The sequence below is a fragment of the Pogoniulus pusillus genome, chromosome Z, assembly GCF_015220805.1.
Source record: "Pogoniulus pusillus isolate bPogPus1 chromosome Z, bPogPus1.pri, whole genome shotgun sequence".
NCBI classification, from domain to species: domain Eukaryota; kingdom Metazoa; phylum Chordata; class Aves; order Piciformes; family Lybiidae; genus Pogoniulus; species Pogoniulus pusillus.
The window spans coordinates 9,655,124-9,680,604 of NC_087309.1; the positions used below are offsets into that span (position 1 = coordinate 9,655,124).

Below are 25,481 nucleotides of genomic sequence, written 5' to 3' on the forward strand. Positions count from 1 at the left end.
CCGCAGCAGGACTGGGCTCTTGCTCCATTTCCCCTGGGTTCTTGCACTGCTTCAGATGAGCTGCTGTTGACATCAGTCCTGATCCTGTCTGTTCAGCTTGCACATGCCAGGAAAGGTCCAGGACCATAGCACAGGCTATTTTTTTTTAACCCCTAAGGACTCTATAAAGACAATAATTTCTTCTTCAAGTGTTGGACTACGTCACTGATACTGTTTGTGACCTTCTGCAGGCAGAGCTGTTAATAGCTCTGCTGTTGTCCAGGCAAGCAGCAATTTTCTCCCACAATATAGATGTGCAACATTTTCAGTGTTGTTCTTGCTGCAGATGAACACAATCAGAGCATATTCCCAGAGTTTCTCACCTGCAGTCTTCAGAATGATAATTAATCAGCAAGAGGAAAAAAAATCCCAAACCAAACAGAACACCAGTGACCTGCTTCTTCTTTGTGTGTGTGTGAAACACAATCAACAGACTTTTATGTGCTGTCTTCTATTGTGTTTTGAGTAAAGGTTTGGACCAGCAAGGTTTTTTAACCCAGCCAACTATGGATCAGAGAAACATATTATCAAAACATAGCCATGCCCAGTGCTGGCACAACAATGCTGCACTCTTCTGCAGGCATCCCTAAGGATCTCAGTGAGGGGCAGCACAAGGTGTCCTTTGGTCTTCCCCTGCAGGCCATGTGGGCAGAGAGAAGAAAGGCTTCAATATAAAAAGAGGTTAAATAAAAGGGTTCTTGCAACCCAACAGCAGTTGCCCAGGGAAGCAGTGTAATTGCAGGTTAGGGCAACCACAGCCACCAGTGTCACCTTGGAGACCAGCTGGTAAACTCCAGGCCTCCCAAAAAAGGGGGGGGGCCAAGGCAGCTGGGTGTGTAAACAAGTAAAACGAGATGGACAAGGAAGCTCTGCAGTGAGCTTGTGGCCCTGCAGCCCCTCCACTTGCTACCTGAGCCAGTGAAAGCCAGGGAGTGGGAAGGCAAGTGGGGTACGCCGGCATCCCAGCCCCCTGACACCTCCCAGGTCCTGGGTGGAAATCCTGAGTGCAGGATAGCTTTCCAGGTAAAGGATTTTCTCTCTTGTTTGCTAGCTTGCAGTGAGCTTCTCTGATCAGCCGAGCTTGCAGTTCAGCCAAAAGTATTTTGCAAAGGCAAATAAATATATATGCAAAATAACAACAGCAGTAAGGCACCGCCTGCCAGAAGATGAGAGCCAAATGATGCTATGAGTGGTGGAGAGGCAGAGGGGAGTCTGCTACAGAGTGGGGTCAATGTGGCTGGGAAGCTAGGTTGTTAGGACTTGTTTAGATGGTTGCAAAATATGGAGTTTTCATACTCTCAACTATATAATGGAATTATCAGGAATAAACCAAGCGTGCACAAAATGATTCTATGATTCTATGAAAATGACTGTAGGTCAATTGATCTGTCCTCAGACTCTGAGACCTTCTCAGGGGTAGTGTGTATGTTTTGCTAGGGCAGAGGCTTCAGAAGCCTAAAATAACCCAGGGTTTCATTCTGCCTGCCACACTGAAGTGGTTTTCAGAGCTTTCACAGGAGGCTTTGGGCTCATTTGAAGGAAAACATGTAAATTAATAGGTCCTGAGTTTAGATTAAATCTGACTCCTTCCAGGCTTAAACCTTGTGCTTAGAGGGATGTAGAGGGATCTGCTGAACAGTCTAAGGTTCTTCTGCAAAAACCTTACCAAAACTTCAAGTTCTGTGTTTGTTAAGAAGAAATGCAACCATTTCTGTTCAGCTTGCACGACAAAACATTGCCCATAGAAACAAACAACGCTGAGAACCTGAGCTGCCGTAGTTGCTCGTAGCCCAGACTGCTATGCAATACAAAGCTCTCTAGTGTTCAGAGTGACATTAACCAATCTGCCTTTTTCATGTCACCACAGGGGAAGAGGTGATGATGGAAGAGATACAAGAATTAGAAATGTGTAAAATCATGGTTACTACATTTTCTGTGTTGATTGCTTTTTTGTTAATGCATAACACACTTGTAAGGTATACAGAGAACTCTTACATTCAGATAATTCTGATGCAACTATAACTGCTTCACATTATCCAAAACAAGGGCACAAGCACAACAAGAGGGAAGAACATGTGAACCACTGTGATTCCCTCATCCTTGCTCTGATTCAGAATGTTTTCTTACAGTATGGTATAGTCTTTTAACAGCCTCTGAAGAATTTACCTCTAGCTTAAACCAGCCTCTCACAGAAGTAGAGAAGTGGTAGGGGTGTTACTATGGACCAGAGCTGCAAGTAGTAGGGTTTACATTTAACTGATTTTTTTCCCCTGTATTCATTGAATGTAGAAAAAGGGTTCTCAAATGCAGACTGCTCTGTAGCACAGGAAGCCAAGTCATGTTTAAGAGGCTTTTAACGTAGGGTGCAAGTGCAACCACTTTACAGACTTTAATTGCTGAGATTTATATGACAACATGATGTTGGTGATTTTGCTACTGAACATTACAGAGGGTAAAGGTTTGCAAAGAGCAGTAAAAATATTTACTGTTAGCGTTCCTAAACATGATTTAAGGGGGGTGGATTGGCAATGTTTCTGCCTATGGCATTAGGATGGTTATTATAGTGTTCTGTCCCACTTCAGAAGCATTGTGGGGGAAAAATCAGGAACAGCAGAATTATCTAACACTGGGAAACTCATTTTGTAGTAGGAGTCCTAAGCTCTTTCTAATTACTTAGCCAAAGAGGGTTTAAAGAAGCTTTTAAATGGACCTTTGAGTGCTTGCTTCTGGCCAGATTGTCAGTAGGTAGCACTTTACTCTACTAGAAGAAAGTAAACCAGCATTAATTCAGAGGAAAAATAAGTAGATTATTTTTAAAAGAAAATGATTGTATGCTGGAACAACCTGGCTTAGAGATGGTGAGTTCTCCAAAATGCTTGTAGGTGCAGAAGCAAACTTTGAACTTACTACAGAGATAACTGAGGACTGATCAGTTTCAGTTGCTTTATTTGAGCTCATGAGATCAGAATAGATATTGTATCAGATGATGCCTCTCTGCTCTCAGTTCATAGAATCACAGAATCAACCAAGTTGGAAGAGATCTCCAAGATCATCCAGTCCAATCTAGCACCCAGCCCTAGCCAATCAACTAGACCATGGCACTAAGTGCCTCATCCAGGCTTTTCTTGAATAGCTCCAGGGACGGTGACTCCACCACCTCCCTGGGCAGCCCATTCCAATGATTACAGGATGCACACTGTGTGTGACTGGAAATGCCTCCACTGGACTCAAGGCAAATAGCTGCTGCATCTCACAGTGTGTGTTTGTGTAGATTATTGCAGCTTGCAGTGAAGATGAGTTGTGTCATCACTGCTCATGGTATTTATAGGCCTATATGAATACATAACACTGTACAGAGGCATACTGCATAGGTGCATATGCATGCACCATGCATTGTTTATGCATTGCACTATTTATAAACACACATGCACAAAATAAACTGCAGTAATAATTATATAATGTAGATATTATTTGCACCATGATTATGTAACCTTAATCTATTTTGTGTTCTTGCCAGCTAAATATTTCCCCTGAAGAACAGGTCATTGTTTGCAGGAAACATTTCTGACTGCTGATTTCACATAGCTATAAGGTCTTTCTGGTCACTCATTAATGAGTTCCCAGAAGAACTTTGCTCATTCTGGCTGAAGCAGAGGCTGAAATTATATCTTTCTGCTAGACTTCTACAGTAGGCTCATAATAAACCCATTTGGGAGAAACACAAACATTTTGTTTTTCTATTCCTCCAAGCCCAGCTGGTGTTATATGAAGGGGTTAGAAAAGTCAGAACATGTGGCATTGCCTGCTGCTGTAGCTAATGCTCTGCAGACTGGAGTGGAGTAGGGGGTTGGAATACCTCTGCTTTGAAGACAGGCTGATGGAGCTGGGGTTGTTCAGCCTGGAGAAGAGAAGAATCTGGGAAGGCCTAATAATGACCTTCCAGTACCTGATGGGTACAAGAAGGATGGAGAGAGACTGTTTAGAAAGGCTTGTAATGATAGGATGAAGGACAATGATATATAAGAGTAGATTTAGACTGGATGCTATTAACAAGTTCTTTACCATGAGGGCAATGGAACAGGCTGGCCAGGGAGGTAGCTGAGGTCTCTGGAGATATTCAAGGTGAGGCTCAACAGGGCTCTGGGCAACCTGATCTAGCTGAGGATGCTCCTGCTTACTGCAGAGGGGGTTGGACTACACAACCATTGGAGGTCCCTTCCAACACCAACAATTCTATGAGTCTATGATAAGATGAAACAGTTCTGTGTTTCCCCAGAGTTTCCCTTGGCCATTTCAATTCACAGTTCTGTACATGCAATGATGAGATTGGAAGTGCAACATGCACTGGTGATGCCTTACAGAACTAATATTTTTCATGCCCCCCAATCCTAGAACACCCTGAGCAGGCATCAAGTGCTCTCCAAGCCAAGAATTCTGCTGTCACTTGGCCCAGCCCTTCTGTGATTCTTTTGTGCCCCTATTATGCTTTGAAAACTGGAAAACATTTTAAGGGCCTTTGTGGTCTGTAGACCCAGGACTAAGAATAGACAGTGGTAGTCCTGGCTCTCGGCATGTGCCCAGGGGCCAGGATTCAACATGCCCCAAAACTTTAGCATTGGCCTAATTCTCTTAGCACTAGGGACAAATAATCACTGTGGGAGAGGAAGCAACCCTCCATCGTCCTGGATGTGCTGCTGTTGTTGATACTATTGCAGCATAGAAAATCCACTTTTAATTCCATTTCTTCCTTCTGAGGAAAGCTGTAAGTCTATGTGACTGTTGGCAGAATCCTGGAATCTTGGGTTCTAAACGCTAAGCAAGTTTAAAGTATTAACTTGTTCTACAGGTGTGTTAAAGTAGCTAAAGGTGTCACCTGTAGGTGAAATCATGTATTGGAGTGATCACCATTGCTCAGTGCAATGGGAGAAAGCCCTCATCTACAGAATTAGGGCTACAGTGGAACAAAGCAAACATGAGGAAAAGGTCCTCACACAGGACAGTTTTTGCTGTTGCAGCTCTACCTGTGGGAAAATGCCCATGTCAGAGATATCAGGGATGTAGAGACATCTCTGCTTTCCTAGCAGCACCCACCAATTTTCACTGTGTTTGTACACTCCAGGCAGAAAATCATTACTCACACCTTCATATTTGCTTCTGGGTTAATCACAAGGTGGTTGGCTGGGTTCTCCATTTGGAGTTGGTGGTCCACATTGACAATGTCTCCTTCTGATGGAAGGGTATAAGGAAATGGAAATACAGCATCAAAATGAGTCCTTGTGAGAAGGCTGAAAAGACCTTGCAAGTGAGGGATTTGGGATGTTTCATGTACTAAGGCAGGCTTCTGCACTCTACTTTGTGTGTGTGAGTCCATATGAGTTCTTTGGTTTTCCAGATGCCAGGCACAGCAAGGCATGACCGAGAGATGGCAATCCAGGCCAAAAGAAACCTGTCCAAAACCACTGACCCTGTAGAAAGACTTCGCCTCCGTTGTTTAGCAAGGGGATCTGCAGGCATCAAAGGACTTGGCAGGTAAGTCTAAGAATACAAATTTACTATTCAGCCTAATCTGCAAGAGGCTCAAGGGTTAACCAGGAATCAATGTAAATGCCACAGACTGTGGCCTTGGGAATCCTATGTTCTAGGAGACAGGAATGACCTACTCACTTGCTGAAGAAGAGAGGGACACAAATCTTTCAGACCCAGACAGCTCATGCCAGGAAGAAAGGGGGGCATAACAACCACATATCTCTCTTTGTTATTTTCTATATTTAAGTATCTCAGTACTGGAGATTTGTCATTTCTCCCTTTGGGGAGTGATTCCATTGTGTGTAATATTCTATTCCCTGTATCATTTATGGGAGGCATCTAGACTCCTTTTGCAAGCATCCTGAAAATGTGGTCATGCCACCTCTAGGAAAAGGGAGCTGCATCATAACCTGAAAAGCCTTTTTGGGTCACATAAGTCACTGGGATCCTTGGGGAAGAGCTGGAACTTCATCTATGTGCTCATCTTCTGCATGTCTCAATGCATAGCAAAGAGGGAGACTCCTTTAGTTAAGGCAGCCTTCACCTCTTTTAACTTAAGCTGTCTAATATTCAGACATTCAATCTAAGCAAATCATCTCTTCTGTGAGTGTGTGGAGGACTTCTTGGTCTCCTTTTGCCTCCTATTTTTTTTTTCCTCCTCCCCTCTGAAAATGTATCTCAGGAAAAGCTCTCTCAGTAAGGTGTCCCCTGTGCTCTGGCACTGCACTGAACTGCTGCAATATTCTTCAAGCTTTCCTGTGCATTTTCCTCATATGGCTTATTCCTCACAGAGTTTTTCGGATCATGGATGATGACAACAGCAGGACCCTTGATTTCAAAGAGTTTGTAAGGGGATTAAATGACTATGCTATGATGATAGACAAGGAAGAAGCACAGGACATTTTCCGAGTGTTCGATAAAGATGGGAATGGAACCATTGACTTTGATGAATTTCTCGTCACGCTGAGGGTAAGTCTGAGAATTTATCATAGAATCATGGAATAGAATCATAGAATCAACCAGGTTGGAAGAGACCTCCAAGATCATCCAGTCCAACCTAGCACCCAGCCCTAGCCAGTCAACTAGAGAATGGCACTGAGTGCCTCATCCAGGCTTTTCTTGAAGACCTCAAGGTTATTCCTGAACTAAATGGAGGAGAAAGAAAAGCCTTGATTCACCATTAGCTAAACATGAAATTAGTCTGGAGAAAAGAAGACTGAAAGGAGATTTAATAAGTGTTTATAAATATCTGAGGGCTGGGGGTCAGGAGTGGGGGGACAGGCTCTGCTCACTTGCTCCCTGTGAGCAGTGGATGTAAGCTGCAGCAAAGGAGATTCCACCCCAACACATGGTCTGGATGCATTCCTTTGTGACCTGAGCTAGATTGTGTGGTCCTGCACTGGGAAAGGGGTCCCCACATCCACCACGCAGGTCACCTGATCATAGAAGGAGATCAGGTTAGAAAGGCAGGATCTGCCCTTCTTAAATCCATGCTGGCTGGACCTGAGCCCTTTGCCATCCCTTAGGTGTGCTCTTATCACCCCCAAGATAACCTGCTCCATCAGTTTCCCTGGCACTGAGGTCAGGCTGACAGGTCTGTAGTTCCCAGGTTCCTCCATCCGACCCTTCTTGTGGATGGGGACCACGTTGGCAGTTTCCAGTCTCCTGGGACCTCTCCGGTGAGCCAGGACTGCTGGGAAATGATGGAGAGCAGCTTGGCCAGCTCAGCTGCCAGAGTCAGCAGTGTGCCCAGGTGGCCAAGAGATCCAGTGGCATCCTGGCCTGCATCAGGAATGGTGTGGCCAGCAGGAGCAGGGAGGTCATTCTGCCCCTGTACTCTGCACTAATTAGACCACACCTTGAGTCCTGTGTTCAGTTCTGGGCCCCCCAGTTTAGGAGGGACATTGAGATGCTTGAGCGTGTCCAGAGAAGGGCGACGAGGCTGGTGAGAGGCCTTGAGCCCAGCCCTATGAGGAGAGGTTGAGGGAGCTGGGATTGGTTAGCCAGGCTCAGGGGTGACCTTATTGCTGTCTACAACTACCTGAGGGGAGGTTGTGGCCAGGAGGAGGTTGCTCTCTTCTCTCAGGTGGCCAGCACCAGAACGAGAGGACACAGCCTCAAGCTGTGCCAGGGGAAATTTAGGCTGGAGGTGAGGAGAAAGTTCTTCCCTGAGAGAGTCATTGGACACTGGAATGGGCTGCCCGGGGAGGTGGTGGAGTCGCCGTCCCTGGGGCTCTTCAAGGCAAGGTTGGATGTGGCACTTGGTGCCATGGTCTATCCTTGAGCTCTGTGGTAAAGGGTTGGACTTGATGATCTCTGAGGTCTCTTCCAACCCTGATGATACTGTGATTCTGTGATACTGTGACTCAGTGATCCCTTTGAGTCTCTTCCAATCCCTAACATCCTGTGATCCTGGTATCCTGTGATCTTGTGAAATAGCACTTCTGTTCATCTTAGTAATTAGCAAAATCCAGAGCTCTGTGTCAAAGGTCAGTATCTCTTGAGAACTTAAAATATTACATTTTCATCTAAATATGCAAAAGGAAAAAATTATTCTGAAGAACACCTCTGTGGATGAGAGCATTCAGCAGCCAACCTGTTTCTGCAGTTTGTGGGTCAAGGTGTTAGGTGTCCTTGCAAGCAGAATTGAAGGACTGCAAATAAATGATTGTGGTGTTTTTAAAGTCAATTAACTGCAATTACTGCCTTGCTTTAGATACTTGGATTCCTATACTGAAGTCCAAGTACCTCTGTGGTTCATTAATCTCACTTCTTTGTCCAGCATTTTAGGATACATCTTTTTACCAAATGGACTAATCCAGTGATGGCTTTCTTTAATCAACCATGTTATGCTTCTTTTTGATTGGTGCATCTTTGTTCTGCCAAAGTCCAAATTAAGGAAGCAAATAATAAGTTCTTAGAGTCATTAGTGAATTTGTTGTTGCTGTCAGGAATTTTTAAAATGGGCAGAATAGAAAATTATTCTATGTAGCTTTTTACCTCTTATTTTCCATTTACCATCATATTGGGAGACACTGAAAGTCTCAGTCACTGTTGCGGAGGGGGCTCCTCTAATCCTCCCTTATTAGGGGGAGGTGAGAAATGAATTTGAGGGAGTATTATTTTTTTATAAAAAGTATTTATTAAAATTAATATTTACAAACTCTTGCCACCCCTAACCACTGATTAGTTCTTCTGTGCAAGATTATGAAAACAATTAGGATATGATATATATATGTGCAGGGATTTGATTATTAACTGTAAAATTATCAAGTATAGACAGAGAGAGATTTCTCTCAGGCTTAATGCCTCTTAACAACTATGCTGTCTGCCCAGCAGGGGCTGAAAGCTGTGTCTGCTCTAAGGCAGAGCTAACTTATATTACAAAGGAATTAAAGCTTACTTAGATGTGTTGCCCTTAAATATTAATCACCCTCTCGGGATTGTGTCACAGCCTGTGCCCAGTGTTCGGACTTCTGTGAGGCTGGAATCTTCCTGGCTTGCAGGGAAATGATAAGTGTTCCCAGTCTCTGGGGTAAACAGGATTTCTCTAACCTTCTCTCCTGGTGTGAAGTGGTCTCTGCCTCGATGCTGCTGGTTTTCTGGATGCTGCGTGTCCAGGGATGGTCAGCTGGCAGGATTCCAGGAACAGGAGAAGGATTTGTCTGTGCAGCTTCTGGCACGGTCTTCTCACAGCTAGCAGGCTGTGTTTGTGGGTTTGCAGACAATCTGGAAGGTCTGCAGAGCTGATTCTCCAGGCTGTAGCAGTGGGCATGCAGTGTGTGCCAGGCTGCTGGAAGACTGAGCTCTGTAGATAAATCGAAATAGCTCTCAGCTTAGGGGGCTGTCAGCTCCCCATATGTACCAAGTGCAGGCATGAATGTGCTCTGCTTCCCAAAGGTACACAGACAGGCTACCTGCGAGTCGAGATCAAAGTAAGAGGGCTGAGCCTCAGTGAGTATGCAAGTGAGGGCCATATATCTAGGCCTTGAAAGCAGGTCACAGCTGCAATGCGGATCAGAGAGCTGAGTCTGAACAGCTAAGTCTGAACACATGGTGCACCTTTGCACCCCTCTTTATAGACTCTGCACCGAGATTCGTGGCTCATTTGGCCATCTAAAGTGACCAATCAGGTTGGCAGTAAGCCAAACCTTACCTTAATAGGCAGGAGCTGTTTGCCTGGACCCTCCCAAATATGGGGATCACCTAGGCGGACCCCAGGGATACACAGGCTCTGTGTGTGTGTGTTACACAACCTGTTTACTACCAGAAAAGCATGTCCAGGCATGCAGAGGCATTGGGAGGCCTCTGTTTTGGGGCTGCAGCCCCTCCACCACAGTCACCTTGCTTCGTTGTTGTGCATTGTTCTTCCCAGCTTATGCGCACTGTAGACTGACAGCAGTTTGTTCTTCCAAGTGCCTTGGAATAAGGTGACCAACAGCAATTACCTAAATTTGGAACTCAGCAAGTAGGCGTCAGAAACAAAATGATTCTGTTAACATTTCTTTGCAGCCTCCCATGTCAAATGCAAGAAAAGAGATCATCATGCAGGCATTCAGAAAGTTAGACAAGAGCGGAGATGGTGTCATAACGATTGAAGATTTGCGGGGGGTCTACAATGCAAAGCATCATCCCAAGTACCAGAACGGAGACTGGACAGAGGATGAAGTTTTCAGGGCTTTTCTGGATAATTTTGATTCACCTTATGACAAAGATGGGAAGGTAAGTTAAACACCTAATGTCATAGAATCATAGAATCAACCAGGTTGGAAAAGACCTCCAAGATCATCCGGTCCAACCTAGCACCCTGCCCTATCCAATCAACTAGACCATGGCACAAAGACCCCCAGGGACGGTGCCTCCACCACCTCCCTGGGCAGCCCATTCCAATGGCAAATCACTCTCTGTGAAGAACTTCTTCCTAATATCCAGCTTATACCTACCCCAGCACAACTTGAGACTGTGTCCCCTTGTTCTATTGCTGGGTGCCTGGCAGAAGAGGCCACCCCCTCTTTCACATGTCAAGCTGTGAAATCACCAACTGTCTCAACACCTGAGAGTGACCACAGTGCCAAATACATGTTTGCATCGCATTTGCGTGGGACAGTAAAATGGCTGCATAGCCTCTGTGTAGAGCTGTTAGCACAGCTCATTTGGAGGCTAAGGGGCTCTGAAGGAGGTGCAAAGGTAGATGGGATATTTAATTTGCAGGCATGTAGCCTTAATGTCCTATTTTCATAGTTTAAGTAGACAGCAACCCCATGCAGACGTACAGGCTAGGAACAGAGTGGCTGGAGAGCAGACAGGCAGAGAGGGACCTGGGGGTACTGGTTGACAGCCAAACATGAGCCAGCAGCATGCCCAGGTGGCCAAGGTCAATGGAACCCTGACCTGGATCAGGAATAGTGTGGCCGGCAGGACCCTCTTCCCCTGTACTCAGCACTGGTCAGGCCACACCTTGAGTACTGTGACTAGTTCTGGGCTCCTCAATTTAAGGAAGATGTTGAAGTACTTGAAGGTGTCCAAAGAAGGGCACCAAGGCTGTTGAGGGGGCTGCAGCATAGCCCTGTGAGGAGAGGCTGAGGGAGCTGGGGGTGTGCAACCTGGAGAAGAGGAGGCTCAGGGCTGACTTCATTGCTCTCTACAACTACCTGAAGGGAGGTTGTAGCCAGGTGAGGTTGGTCTCTTCTGCTAGGCACCAAGTGACAGAACAAGAGGACCGAACAAGAGGACACAGTCTGAATCTGTGTCAGGACAGGTTCAGGCTGGATGTTAGGAAGAGTTGTTCACAGAAAGAGCAACTGCCATTGGAATGGGCTGCCCAGGGCGGTGGTGGAGTCACCATCCCTGCAGGTGTTTAAAAGGAGAGTGGATGAGGCACTTAGAGCCAAGGTTTAGTTAAATAGAAGGTGTTAGATGACAGATTGTACTTGACGATCTCAAAGGTCTTTCCAACCTGGTTAAGTCTGTGGTATCTTCAGACTAACCCACACAATTGCTGATTTTCAAGTTCTGCAGGAACTGGACAATTTCCTCCTTCTTAGGAGAATAAATACCAGGGCCATCTCATTTAAACTTTATTCTTATGCTGAAAGGTTGGGCTAGATGATCGTTGAGGTCCCTTCCAACCTGATATTCTATGAAAAACAGGGGTTTTAAAACATATGAAATACTTTACAGTTAGTGCTCCTTCCAAGTGGGCAATTACTGAGACACTTAATTTGGAAACCAGTGCACAATAAGCATGGGTTTATCCACAAAGAGTTAGAGGAAGGATAGAGTTACAGGATGCTGCCACCAGTCCCATGAGGAGCCACTAGCTGGGGCAGGGCTGGGAGACCTTCTTTAACTCTGCCTTGACTTCCAGTGCCTGTATAAAATCTGGACAACTTCTGTGGTGGGTTTCTTATGTGTTCACTTTGCAACCATTCCTAAGCCAAGCAAACCTTTTTAATTTGGTTTGAATTTATGCTTTTTCCAGCCAACTATAAAGGAGTTGTGGATATCTGCTGTTTACATGGTAATATTCTCAGGCCAAGCCCTTCACAATGACAAATGAGATGGTGAAATGTTTATCACTTTGCTATTCTGCACTACTCTAGTGACTTGTGCCAGTCTGATGGCTGCCTACTCAACCCAAATCCACCACTTGCTTTGTTTCCAAGAAGAAGGATCTCAAAGTGCAGGGAGGTTGTGATTTTTTACATCCTTAAGGCATGACTTTGCACTTGGCAGATCCGAACTGCATCCCTTTCTCTGTTGCAGCATCCTCTGAGGTACCAGTCATATGAGTGGTTCCCTTCCATCTCTGCACAGTGATGACATATAGCAAACCTCAAGAAAAAAGTTCCAGCTCTGTGTGCTGAGGTCATACATGAGGTCCCCAAATCATAGAATGGTAGAATCAACCAGGTTGGAAGAGACCTCCAAGATCATCCAGTCCAACCTAGCACCCAGTCCTATCCAGTCAACCAGACCATGGCACTAAGTGCCTCATCCAGGCTTTTCTTCAACACCTCCAGGGACAGTGCCTCCACCACCTCCCTGGGCAGCCCATTCCAATGCCAATCACTCTCTCTATCAAGAGACTTCCTCCTAATATCCAGCCTAGACCTCCCCCGGCACAACTTGAGACTGTGTCCCCTTGTTCTATTGCTGGTTGGCTGGGAGAAGAAATCAATCCCCATCTGGCTGCAACCTCCCTTCAGGTAGTTGTAGACAGCAATGAGGTCACCCCTGAGCCTCCTCTTCCAGGACCCTCACCAGCTTCTCTGTCCTTCTCTGGACACGTTCCAGCACCTCAACATCTCTCTTGAATTGAGGAGCCCAGAACTGGACACAGCACTCAAGGTGTGGCCTGACCAGTGCTGAGTACAGGGCAAGAATAACCTCCCTTGTCCTACTGGCCACACTGTTCCTGATGCAGGCCAGGATGCCATTGGCTCTCTTGGCCACCTGGGCACACAGCTGATCCTAGACAAGTTCAGTGCCTTGCACCTCATAAATGTTGCAGTGTTCAAGCTTACAGAAAAGTTACTCTGGGCACCCAGCTCATGCTCAGCCATTCTGACATAGCCCTCCAGGCTGCAGTTTCTTCTGAGAACATACTGTGACTTTTGTGTGCCTGAATCAGAGGTCACTGATGAGACTGGTATGAACTGAATGTTTTTAGCAGAAATGCCTCAAGGCTAGGCATCTGCTGGAAAAGTCCTCTTCACCTTGATCTTGCTGGATTAATCTGAAATAGGTAAGGTCAGCAAAGCCTGTAACTGGTTCTTGATGGTAGAACAGCCTGCACTGTTCTCTTCTCCCCGCTGTCGTGTCTTAGCTCTCAAATGCACAATACAGCAGGAGAAAATATTTTTCCATGTGGTGTTTATTTGAAGAAAGATGTCCATGGTTCATCATAAAAGACATGCACTATTTGTATCTGTTCATCTGGTTTTTTTAAATGGTCATTTAAAAACTGATTCAACCCCAAAACACTCATGAAAGGTGTTGAAAACTCTGAGGTGTTTGAAAGAATTTTTACTTCTTTAAATGAGATCTATTTAGAGCAATGATATATTCTCCCTAATTAGTGGATATAAAGCTCCTAATTGTCTTTGGATTGTTACCAGAAAGCCCATCCACTTTTATTAATATGAATGAAAAGAAACAGCCTATATCATCCCTGGAAAAAATTAAAACAAAACAAACCCAACCAAACAAAAAAGCATTAAAACGTTTGTCTTCTTAGGTACCACTGGTTGCAACTTCAGTTCCTGGTATGTTTAGTTCACCTCTGCATGTTTAATTTCCATTCAAGTGTTCATGAAGGGACAAGAGCTCTCATTTCTATTAAAGAAGTGAATCTAACTGCCAATGTTCAAGGTCTTCATTCTTACTGATGGATTCCTTTATGTTAGCAACAGCATGAAATGACAGGTCTTGAGTTTTACTTAAGATTTCTCAGTGCATGGTTTTGACTTACAGCATTGGGGGGGAAATAAAAAGGAAAAAAATATATATTCTTATTTTAAATCATTCTGTCTCAGGTCACAACAGAAGAATTCATGAACTACTATGCTGGAGTCAGTGCTTCAATAGACACAGACGTCTACTTTATCATCATGATGAAGAACGCTTGGAAACTCTGATTATATGATTAAAAGAGGATGATTTGACTTCCACCTTTTGTAGGTTCCAGTGATTAAGTATATCCACAACAATATGCCCACTTGCCATAATAATAGCTTCCAGTAACTTTGCCAGTTACAGTCAGTCTGCAGAAATAACTCCCAGATGCTTTGGTAAGCTTAGCCTCAGGGGATCGGAGTACGATCAGAGAGCAAACTTGGCATCCAGCCTCTCTGCAGATCTCCCCCTTTTCTCCCCCCAACCCTGGCATGCCTTTTCTTTCTGAGATGAGTTACTCATTTCTTATTAGATATCTGCAGTGGCTCATTTCTTATTAGATATCTCAGGCCCTGTGGCTCCTGAGCATAGTCTCTCCTCCTGAGCATATTCACTCCTCCAGCTCTGTTTCACAGAAGATGCAAAAGGAAGAAACTGAAATATTCTGGAACAGTCATGGTCTGGGGCAAATGGTTATAAACATGAGGAAGCCTGCCCCAGGAGGGCCACACAACCCTCTTGCCTGTAGCACTGAATCATCTCTTGGGTTCTTTGGTCTCACTGGCAGGACGGAGCAACTGCTCAGCTTGTTGCTGGGAACATATAACTTTCCAGTGCTGGAAGGATGGAGGGAGAAACAAATCAAGAAGGGAAGGCATGGACCAGAATAAATGGTCCTTAAAACCTTGCTTATAGTTGAGCTCAGAGCAGAACTTACAGACATTATTCTTTGTTTCAAACCTCTGTGGGCCTCCTTATAGCTATGCCCTCCCCCATGTACACCCCCACCTTTTTTGCTTTCTTTTTGTGCTGTGAGATTGATCTCACTGGTGTTTTTCCTTAAAGGGCTTACACATGCTTCACTCGTTTTCCTTGGCCTGGTAGCTGTTGTTCATACACACCTGCACCAGAAGATGCTTACTGCTTTTTTTGTCTTTATACTGCTTTACCACCAACCTATGACTTCAGGGAACTTCCTGGGAACTTGAGAACTTGCAGCTTTCCTGTCTTGTCTTCTGTTTCTGATGCTGAAAGGAAAAAAAAAACCGAACAAACAAACAACAACAACAAAAAAAAAAAGATGGGAATCTTCCTTCATGGTCACACCAGTGAGGATGTCTCAGTTTTCCAGTCTTCCATCCTTTCCTCATACAGACAGTGGGAAATGGTGCACAAAAAAGAGAGAGAGAGAGAGAGAGAGAAAGAAGGGGCAAAAGTGCATGTGTTTGTACTGTCTAATTATTGCTGTCCCAATCCCTTTCCCTTGTGCTGTTGTGCTGCTTTCCCACACTGAAATGCTGCTGCTGTACCAAAGAGTCAATGGCTCGTGCATGGCAGGCAGACAGCTAAAAGCAGTGCATACTCCTGGACTGGACTTTCAAAACAGCTTGACTGATGAAGTCCATCTTTTAATTAGTCTGGGCTGCTAATAGGACATACACTGAAGTCAGGAGTCCTTGCTCCTCTAATCCTGAGTCTTGCTTTTGTTTTTGTTATAGAGTCATAGAATCATAGAATCATAGAATCAACCAGGTTGGAAGAGACCTCCAAGATCATCCAGTCCAACCTAGCACCCAGCCCTAACCAATCAACTAGACCATGGCACCAAGTGCCTCATCCAGGCTTTGCTTGAACACATCCAGGGATGGTGACTCCACCACCTCCCTGGGCAGCCCATTCCAATGCCAATCACTATCTCTGGCAAGAACTTCCTCCTAACATCCAGCCTAGACCTACCCCGGCACAACTTGAGACTGTGTCCCCTTGTTCTGTTGCTGGTTGCCTGGGAGAAGAGGCCAACCCCCACCTGGCTACAATGTCCCTTCAGGTAGTTGTAGACAGCAATGAGGTCACCCCTGAGCCTCCTCATCTCCAGGCTAAACAACCCCCAGCTCCCTCAGCCTCTCCTCATAGGGTTTGTGCTCCAGGCCCCTCTCCAGCTTTGTTGCCCTTCTCTGGACATGTTCCAGCACCTCAACATCTCTCTTGAATTGAGGAGCCCAGAACTGGACACAGCACTCAAGGTGTGGCCTGACCAGTGCTGAGTACAGGGCAAGAATAACCTCCCTTGTCCTACTGGCCACACTGTTCCTGATGCAGGCCAGGATGCCATTGGCTCTCTTGGCCACCTGGGCACACTGCTGCCTCATCTTCAGCTACTATCTACCAGTACCGCCAGGTCCCTTTCTGCCTGGCTGCTTTTCAGCCACTCTGTCCCCAGCCTGTAGCGCTGCTTGGGGTTGTTGTGGCTGTCTGTGTTTAGGGTGAGATATGAGGCCCACTTGAAGGTTATTGAATCATTTATTAATATATACAAAGAGAATTTTCCCCCAAACTTACGTACAGCTAACCCACACAAATTCTTTGACACAGTTGGTAAAACTATTTTACAGAATGTCTATATACAGACAAATTAAGCAACTTGGTAGAGGTTTTAGAAATGTCCTGGTCAGAGTCTTGCAGCATAGGCTGCCACTGGTAAAGTTAATGAAATTCCTTAGCAACTTGAACCAAGAGAGTTCAAATACTCACTAGCTGGAGTATATACAGTGAGAGCCACGTGGTTGTTTTCACGTGGAGCTGATAGTTCAATTCAAACTGGGGCGCTGTCGCGGACGGGAAAGTTTGTTTGGGGGGGGGGGGAGGTTTGAAGTAATGATATGCGAGGCCGATGTTTTATAAAAAGGTATAAGTGATTTAATACTATAAGCACTAGAAATCCCCTTCCCCAAACTTATTTGTAATTATCCCGCGTAGATTCTTGGTTCGTAGTTGAGATTTAATATACAGAATGACTGAAATGAAGAGAGTCTATGATATGAGAGAGTTCATTGAAGTCTTGAGAAGTTATTCAGTTTCCAATAGAAGTTTATCGATTACTCACTGTCCCAAATGCAGTTCAGAGAAGTTTCAAAGTCTTTATGGATTTTAGGGCGCGTTGTCCGAGGCTCCGTGGGTCCGGTCGAGCTGAATGCTGACTCCCGGGGCTCGTAAGGATCGGGCCCTTGTCTGGAACGGTGCCGTCTGGAGCTGGTTGTTTGCGATGCGAATGCCGCGTGTGTGTGCGTGTGTGATCAGCGATCAGGGTATCGAGCAAGAGAGGTGCAAGTAGAGCAGGGTAGAGAGTGAGGGGCCAGTTAAGTTAAGGTAAGGAGCAAGAGGTGCAAGTGGGTATATTTTTTATAGTATTTCAGAAGAGATGTGTTCAACCAACTCAGGCAGACTTGCGTTAGCTTTACAGATTGGTACAAAGTTATAATCAACTTATACAATTGGCTAATTCTCACCAAAAACAACTTATGGAACCACCCAGGGGTCAGCCCCCAGCAGATGTTTGTCGAGTGGTCACCATGTCTGAGAATTCGAACCCTTTTTCCAAAACATAGCCATGTTTATGTCTTTGTTTCTCTGAGAGAGAGATTCTCCCAAGGCCTGTACGCCTGCTGGTACAGCAGCTGTGTCAGTGCAAGCAGATAGAAAATATTGTTTTGACTTTTTCGATGGAAGGCCTCTGAGCCACAATTTTGTGTACAAATGAAAATTCTGCAATAGGGCAAAGAGGGCTCTGATCCTTTCCATGACAGGCGCGCCGTCTGAGAAGGTTCCACGGGCACAATCGGGCTGATGCAGCGGGCTGGAGCGGCGGCCGGCCGGGAACGCCTGGCTCGACCATCCGCTGTATCGGTGCAGAGTGTCACGGAACAAAGGAGCACGCAGAGCAATAACAAAGGTAGTAGCCCCAGGCAGCAGGCAGGCAGGGAGAGGTGAGTGGAGAGAGCAGCAAGTGCACCTTGTTCACCTGGATTGCCCTATTTGTCAGATGTGGGCTGAGATTGATGGTCCTTTGGCCACAGTATCATCCAATAGGCTTCTGGCAGTCAGCCAAAACACACCAAATTAGGAAGGGTCGCAGGTCTGGTTCCCCCAAATATGGGAAGAGCTTGGGCCTTGCACTCATGGGCTTACACTACCACCTACACAACTGTGTTATACAACCTGGGCCCTGGGCAGGCCAGACTTTGTGGCACCAGGCCTGTTGTGCCCCTCTGGTCCGTTTAATGTATCACACAGTATCACAGTATCATCAGGGTTGGAAGAGACTTCACAGATCATCAAGTCCAACCCTTTACCACAGAGCTCAAGGCTAGAACATGGCACCAAGTGCCACGTCCAATCCTGCCTTGAACAGACCCAGGAACGGCGACTCCACCACCTCCCCGGGCAGCCCATTCCAGTGTCCAGTGACTCTCTCAGGGAAGAACTTTCTCCTCACCTCCAGCCTAAATTTCCCCTGGCGCAGCCTGAGGCTGTGTCCTCTTGTTCTGGCGCTGGCCACCTGAGAGAAGAGAGCAACCTCCTCCTGGCCACAACCTCCCCTCAGGTAGTTGTAGACAGCAACAAGGTCACCCCTGAGCCTCCTCTTCTCCAGGCTAAACAATCCCAGCTCCCTCAGCCTCTCCTCGTAGGGCTGTGCTCGAGGTCTCTCCCCAGCCTCGTTGCCCTTCTCTGGACACGCTCAAGCATCTCAATGTCCCTCCTAAACTGGGGGGCCCAGAACTGAACACAGGACTCAAGGTGAGGTCTAACCAGTGCAGAGTACAGGGGCAGAATGACCTCCCTGCTCCTGCTGACCACACCATTCTGATGCAGGCCAGGATGCCACTGGCTCTCTTGGCCAGAGAGGTGTTTACCTCTGGTTTGGGCAGAGAAACATGTCCAGGCAAGGCAAGGCATGAATAAGCCTATTTGGGCCTATGGGCCCTCCACTACAGTTTTGTCCAACCATCACCTCAGTACAGGCAAAATCTGCTTGCAATCCCTTAGTAAAGGGTGCGTAGAGTCGGTTCTTTGATTTGTAAGCCTGAAGAAACTGACACGCTGGTGACATACTGGCTGACACTGGAAAGTGGTGGAAAGTCTCTTTATGACTGCCACTGGTGATAAGTGAAGCCTTTACTTACTGTGACGCTACTGAAATGCCAACATACCTGACATGAAAAAAAACAACCCTTACTGTCAAATAGAGGCTGTACATATCCTGGCGGCTTGAGTAGAATCCATTTCTTTCTCATCTCTTAATTGGCTCGACGACATAGTGTCATGCGGTCTGTCTTTTTTGTTTCAAATCAAAAGGAGGTGTTGTGAATGGACTATGGGAATCACAAGATGAAAAATAACTATTTCCTTTCAACGTGCTATCTCATGTCTTCAGACCCCAGAGCAATCTGCTGTGCTGATATCTCACCAGTGGAAGTTTTAATCGGAGTAGCTGCAACCAGTTTGTCTTTTTGGTGTTAATGCTTTCTTATTTTACTTAATCACAGATTTAATGTACCTTTTCAGAATGTAAATGCAGTGGTGCTAGAAGCAGTCAAACACTTTTAAAACCAGCAGAAGCTTTGTCACTGGCCTCTGGGGACCTAGGGAAAGCTCAGTGCTCCGGGTCGAGACTTCTGCACTGAACATGGATAACGGAGCTTTTTGTGGACATGAGCCAGTAGAGCTCAAACACCCTTCTATGGGTGGGAGGGCTCAGTGCCCATCCTGCAGGTAAGAGCCACAGTCTGTGATTCCCAATACCCTCAGGTGGGCTCCTGGGTCCTTGGGTCCTCATTCACTGGATACACTTCCTCAGCATCAAGAGGACATTTTTCACAATGTAGTAAATTTGAAATTGGTATGGATCATGCATCCAGTGAGTGGTTTCAGACTCATCCAAACCTGGTGACAAAGTTTCCTCCATTTCTGTGGGAACAGAGTTAATCCTGGGGCAATATGACTGAAAACTGGTAATGGCAGAAAAGACGTAGTGCTTTCAGGAAAACAAATCATCTGGGAAAGAATAATATGTTGTTTTGGGGTTTTTTTTCACTTGTGGTTAGATGCTGTGGAACACAGATTGGAATCTGAGTTTTAACAAGCTCAAGTGCTGAGTTCTGCACTTTGGCCACAACAACCCCAAGCAGCTCTACAGGCTGGGGACAGAGTGGCTGGAGAGCACACAGGCAGAGAGGCACCTGGAGGTGCTGATAGATGGTAGCTGAACATAAGCCAGCAGTGTGCCCAGGTGGCCAAGAGAGCCAATGGCATCCTGGACTCTATCAGGAAGAGTGTGATCAGCAGGACCAGGGAAGTGCTTCTGCCCCTGTACTCAGTGCTGGTTAGGCCACACCCTGAATACTGTGACTAGTTCTGGGCCCTTCAATTCAAGAAAGATGTTGAGGTGTTTGAAGGTGTCCAGAGAAGGGCCCCAAGGCTGGTGAGGGGGCTGCAGCACAGCCCTGTGAGGAGAGGCTGAGGGAGCTGGGGGTGTGCAACCTGGAGAAGAGGAGGCTCAGGGTAGACCTCATTGCTGTCTACAACTACCTGAAGGGAGGTTCCAGCCAGGTGGGGGTTGGCCTCTTCTCCCAGGCATCCAGTGACAGAAGAAGGGGACACAGTCTGAACCTGTATCAAGGCAGGTTCAGGCTGGATGTTAGGAAGAGTTGTTCACAGAAAGAGTAACTGCCATTGGAATGGGCTGCCCAGGGAGGTGGTGGAGTCACCATCCCTGCAGGTGTTTAAAAGGAGAGTGGATGAGGCACTTAGTGCCATGGTTCAGTTAATTAGAATGTGTTGGGCAATAGATTGTGCTTGATGACCTTAGATATCTTTTCCAACTTGGTTAATTCTGTGATTCTGTGACTGCTAGGTAGGAAAATCTCTACTAAGAGATAGGCAGCCATAATGACACACTGCCTACTCACACACAGGTTCAGTGGGAGCAGTTTGGAAACGCTGTAAGCAAGCCCAAGGAAACTGAACCAGACCTGGAGGAATATCAGGGCTAACAGTGGGTGCCTAGAGCTGCACTTCAGCACTTCACCATTCCTGTCTGCTGGGGCTGCTGCATGTGATCTGTGAGAGCCAAAAGCGAAGCTAAAGCACCTGTGTTTAGCTGCAGGCTGCTGTGTGCTGGTTACAGACCCAGCAGATGCTAGAGATAGATGGTGGTTCAGGCTGTCCTGTCAGCCTGTGGTTGCACAGCATACATGGCAGATACTGGGAGATAGGTGCACATGATTGTATCTGGCGCTAGCATCAAGATTGTCAGATCTTGGTTGATGCTTCATGTCTGAAACACTGTTTCTGCTTTCTGATTGTGCAACAGATGCTAAACAGGATAGCACAAAGCATAGGAACATCTGAATCTGTAAGGTTGTGGGCCAATACCAGGGGTGAAGGTTTTGCCTGCCCCTTGAGCTCCAGCTGGCCTTGTGGCACAGAACCTTGTCAAGGCTGAGTTTTTCCCCCACTCCCAGGTGGCACCAGCACCTGCAGTCCCTCACTGAGGAAAAAGAGTCCCTTATCCTGCCCTCAAAATTGTGTCCTCTCTCCTTACCTATATCTGAGCCACCACAGAACTTCTGTGACCCCACCCTGAAGCATGAAGCACTGGAGAAGCAGGGGACAACCTCTCCCCATGGTGTGCTGCACAGGGAAAGGCAATGCTCAGGCAGCATCCTTAACTGCATTTTGGTGTGGTCCCTTGTGTGCTTTTTGTGGCTTCATGTCTGTCCAGAGGTTTTAATGCAAGACCAACTCACTGGCATATAATCTTGAAGTTTGACTGCAAGGAATATTCAGTGCTCTGATTCATTTTATTGGTCTCTTGGCACAAAGCTGTCTTGGCAGAGGAAGATGCAAGCAGCTGAGATTTTTGCAGATGAAACCACATGCTCATGTTTCTGCACTAAAAAGAAAACCAGCTTGCCTTTGTCATAGAATCACACAATGGTTTGGAAGGAGCCTTTAAAAGTCATCTAGTGTAACCACCTGCAGTGAGTAGGGATATCTTTAACTAGACAAGGTTGCTCAGAATTGCATTCAACCCAGTCTTGAATGTTTCCAGCTTTTTACATGGCACTGCCTCAAAACTCTGCAGTGACATGGGCTGAGCAGAGCTTTGGCATTGCACAGCCTGTCTCATGGCCTCTGGTGATTTTTGCTATTTTTATCTGCCAGCTCCTGCACTTCACACTGGGACAGCAGCAGCACACTCAGCTTTCCTTGGTAAAACAGATAATGCTGAGAGCAACACGTTGCTGTCAGTAGCTGCCCACTTCAACCATAGAATCAACCAATCAGGTTGGAAAGAGACCTCCAAGACCAACCTCTCACCCAGCCCTAGCCAGTCAACTAGACCATGGCAATAAGTGGCCCATTCAGTCTTTTCTTGAACACCTCCAGGGATAGCTATGCCACCACCTCCTTGGGCAGCCCATTCCAATGCCAATCACTCTCTCTGCCAACAATTTCCTCCTAACATCCAGCCTAGACCTCCCCTGGCACAACTTAAGACTCTGTCCCCTTGTTCTATTGCTGGTTGCCTGGGAGAAGAGACCAAATCCCACCTGGCTGGTATTCAAGTGGTTGAGAGCAGCCTTGGTATTTGAAGTAGCTGCTGGGCTATACTGGTTTGCTCCAACTGAGTTTGTAGTCCCTGTGATTTCAAATTGAGCATTACACAGATTCACAGATTGCACTGGGTTGGAAGGGACCCTCAAAGGTCACCTTGTCCAATGTCCTTGAAGTCAGTGGAGACACTTCCAATTAGGTCAAGCTGCCCAAGGCCACTTAGAGTCTGATTTTGAACATCCCAAGGGACATGGCCTCAACCATAGCCCCAGGCAACCTGTTCCAGTATTTCAACACTTTCATTGTAAAGAACTTCTTCCTTACACCCAACCTACCCTGTTTTGGCTGCAGGAGGTGAAAGCAAAAAATGTATGACACAAAAGCTTCAGCCCATGGTTTTGCAGACTCTGATATAACATTCCCATCTTTGCTAAAACCTGGATGCAGGCTGCCTTCCAGTTTACAAAGTTGCCATTGATCCCAGACAGAGCTTCAGCCGAAGAATGGTGATAGGATCTAGACTTTGCTGAATGTCTTGTCAAGTAGGCAAAATGAGAAAGAAGGGAAGTGCCATGTTTTGCTAAAGGTGAATCATCAAGCCTATTTCTGTGTGGAAAAGCAGAGATTGTTGTAAAAATGTGAGGAGTGTTTATTTTCCAGAGATAAATCTGGGGTTTTTTTGTTTGTTTTTTTTTTTTTTTTTTCCATTGAAAGCATAGTAATTTTTTTTTTGCCAGACCTGTACTGTAAATTTGTTTGTTTGTTTGTTTGTTTGCTTCTTTTAAACTCATGCTTATTTTCTCAAAATCAAACAAAACAAAACAACAGATTGCTCTAAAGAAGCTCTGACTTTGTGGCACAGATTTATTCCATTAGGCATTTCCACCAATGCATTACTGCTTTGCTTCTCATTTCTTATTGCTTAACTAAACTTTAGGGCTTCTTGCCTTCATTTGGTGATGGTGATAATGTTGGGCTAATCTAATTTCACTCTGCCATCTAAACTACACAGCCACTGTTTACCCATACCTGGGATAACTTTTCTTACATTAATTTTGTGAGGACATAGAAGCAGCTCCGTCTTCCATCATGAGATGATCAGGCCATTGACTTCAATGCCACTGGAACAAATGCTGTGACAACTTGTTGCAGCAACACATCTTATATTGTCAGATTAGGGAAGTCAGACCTAAAAATCAGGCTTCTCTGGAAGATGCAAAAGAACTGTTTGCAAATTATGGGAGTGTGCTACGTCAGCATCTTGCTTTGAGCAGCAGTATGTAGCTGTGTGAACACTTCTGCTCCCATTCTTAAGTTACAAACCCCTCAATATTTTAAAAAGTAGTGCTCTGGAGGAAGAAATTCTGCAAAGTCTGACTTTGCCCCTCTCCCCTGCCACCAATTTCTTTGGGATCAGAGACTACAAAGAAGTGAAACATCAATTAGTTCGCTGTGGATTCCCCTTCCCCTCCCCCCCCCCCCCCCCAAGTCCCCATCTGTGCAGCATTTTTACAGTTGTATGATTCTCTTTGATTTCAGAACAGCCTGTTGAGGGTGTGCTGCCATCCAATGGGACCTGGACAGGCTGAGAGCTGGGTGAAGGCAAACCTCATGAAGTTCGATAAGGACAAGTGCAGGGTCCTTCATGTGGGAAGAAATAACAGCAGGCACCAGTACAGGTTGGGGGTTGCACTGCTGGAAAGCAGCTCCATGGAGAAAGACCTTGAAATGCTGGTGGGCAGCAAGTTCTGCATGGGCCAACAATGTGCCCTTGTGGCCAAGACAGCCAATGGCATCCCGGGCTGCATCAGGAATAGTGTGGCCAGCAGGGCTAGGGAGGTTCTTCTCCCCTTCTGCTCTGCCCTGGTGAGACAACTGTGTCCAGTTCAAGAGAGAGACAGAGACCTGCTGGAAAGAGTCCAGCAGAGAGACACGAGGATGAGTGGGGGATGAGCACCTCCCCAACAAAGAGGGACTGAGAGGCCTGGGGATGTTTAGTCTGGAGAAGAGAAGGCTGAGATCTGATCCATGTGTACAAATATCTGAGGGGTGGGTGTCAGGTGGCTGAGGCCAATCTTTTTTCGGTGGTCAGCAGCAGTATGTCAAGGAGCAACAAACTGGACCAGAGAAGGTTTCAGCTCAACATGAGGAGAAACTTCCTTGCAGTGAGGGGTGACAGAGCCCTGGAACAGGCTGCCCAGAGAGGTTGCGGAGTCTCCTTTTCTGGAGATTTCCCAAACCCACCTGGATGCGGCTCTGTGGTCTCTGACTCTGTGATGCGATGGCAGCAGCAAGCAGCCCAGCGCTGGCTCCTGCTCCGCGTTTCGCCAGGTGGCGCTGAAGAGCCGAGGATCAGCCTGCCCGGCTGCGGAGCGGGGGCGGTCGGTGTGCGCTGGCAGCGGCGCTTCCTAGCATCACCAGGTCTATCTTGTGCTCCTCGCCCTCAGATCTGTTTTGTCAGTGTCCTGTTCTAGCCTGGGAGGCTTCTCTTTGCCCAGGTGGCCAAGAGAGCCAGTGGCATCCTGGCCTGCATCAGGCATGGTGTGGTCAGCAGGAGCAGGGAGGTCATTCTGCCCCTGTACTCTGCACTGGTTAGACCTCACCTTGAGTACTGTGTTCAGTTCTGGGCCCCCCAGTTTAAAAGGGACATTGAGATGCTTGAGCGTGTCCAGAGAAGGGCGACGAGGCTGGTGAGAGGCTTTGAGCACAGCCCTGCGAGGAGAGGCTGAGGGAGCTGGGATTGTTTAGCCTGGAGAAGAGGAGGCTCAGGGGTGACCTCATTGCTGTCTACAACTACCTGAGGGGAGGTTGTGGCCAGGAGGAGGTTGCTCTCTTCTCTCAGGTGGCCAGCACCAGAACAAGAGGACACAGCCTCAGGCTGCGCCAGGGGAAATTTAGGCTGG

General features: G+C 46.5%; 1 protein-coding gene across 1 annotated transcript; it reads left to right on the plus strand.

Annotated features, from left to right (window-relative positions):
* Nucleotides 1-896: 896 nt before the first annotated feature.
* CAPSL (calcyphosine like) lies at nt 897-14,237 on the plus strand. The gene is made up of 5 exons (XM_064176756.1): nt 897-1,062; nt 5,432-5,568; nt 6,357-6,534; nt 10,078-10,287; nt 14,103-14,237. Exons 2-5 carry the CDS (start codon nt 5,432-5,434, stop codon nt 14,202-14,204), a joined length of 627 nt encoding a protein of 208 aa, XP_064032826.1. The 5' UTR covers nt 897-1,062; the 3' UTR covers nt 14,205-14,237.
* Nucleotides 14,238-25,481: the final 11,244 nt, after the last annotated feature.

What these genes read in the sequence shown, in the direction of transcription:
- CAPSL (XM_064176756.1), top strand. Translation starts at nt 5,432, where the DNA reads ATGCCAGGCACAGCAAGGCATGACCGAGAGATGGCAATCCAGGCCAAA. An exon ending in GGCATCAAAGGACTTGGCAG is followed by an intron (nt 5,569 to 6,356) that starts GTAAGTCTAAGA and finishes TATTCCTCACAG; the next exon opens with AGTTTTTCGGATCATGGATG. An exon ending in CTTATGACAAAGATGGGAAG is followed by an intron (nt 10,288 to 14,102) that starts GTAAGTTAAACA and finishes ATTCTGTCTCAG; the next exon opens with GTCACAACAGAAGAATTCAT.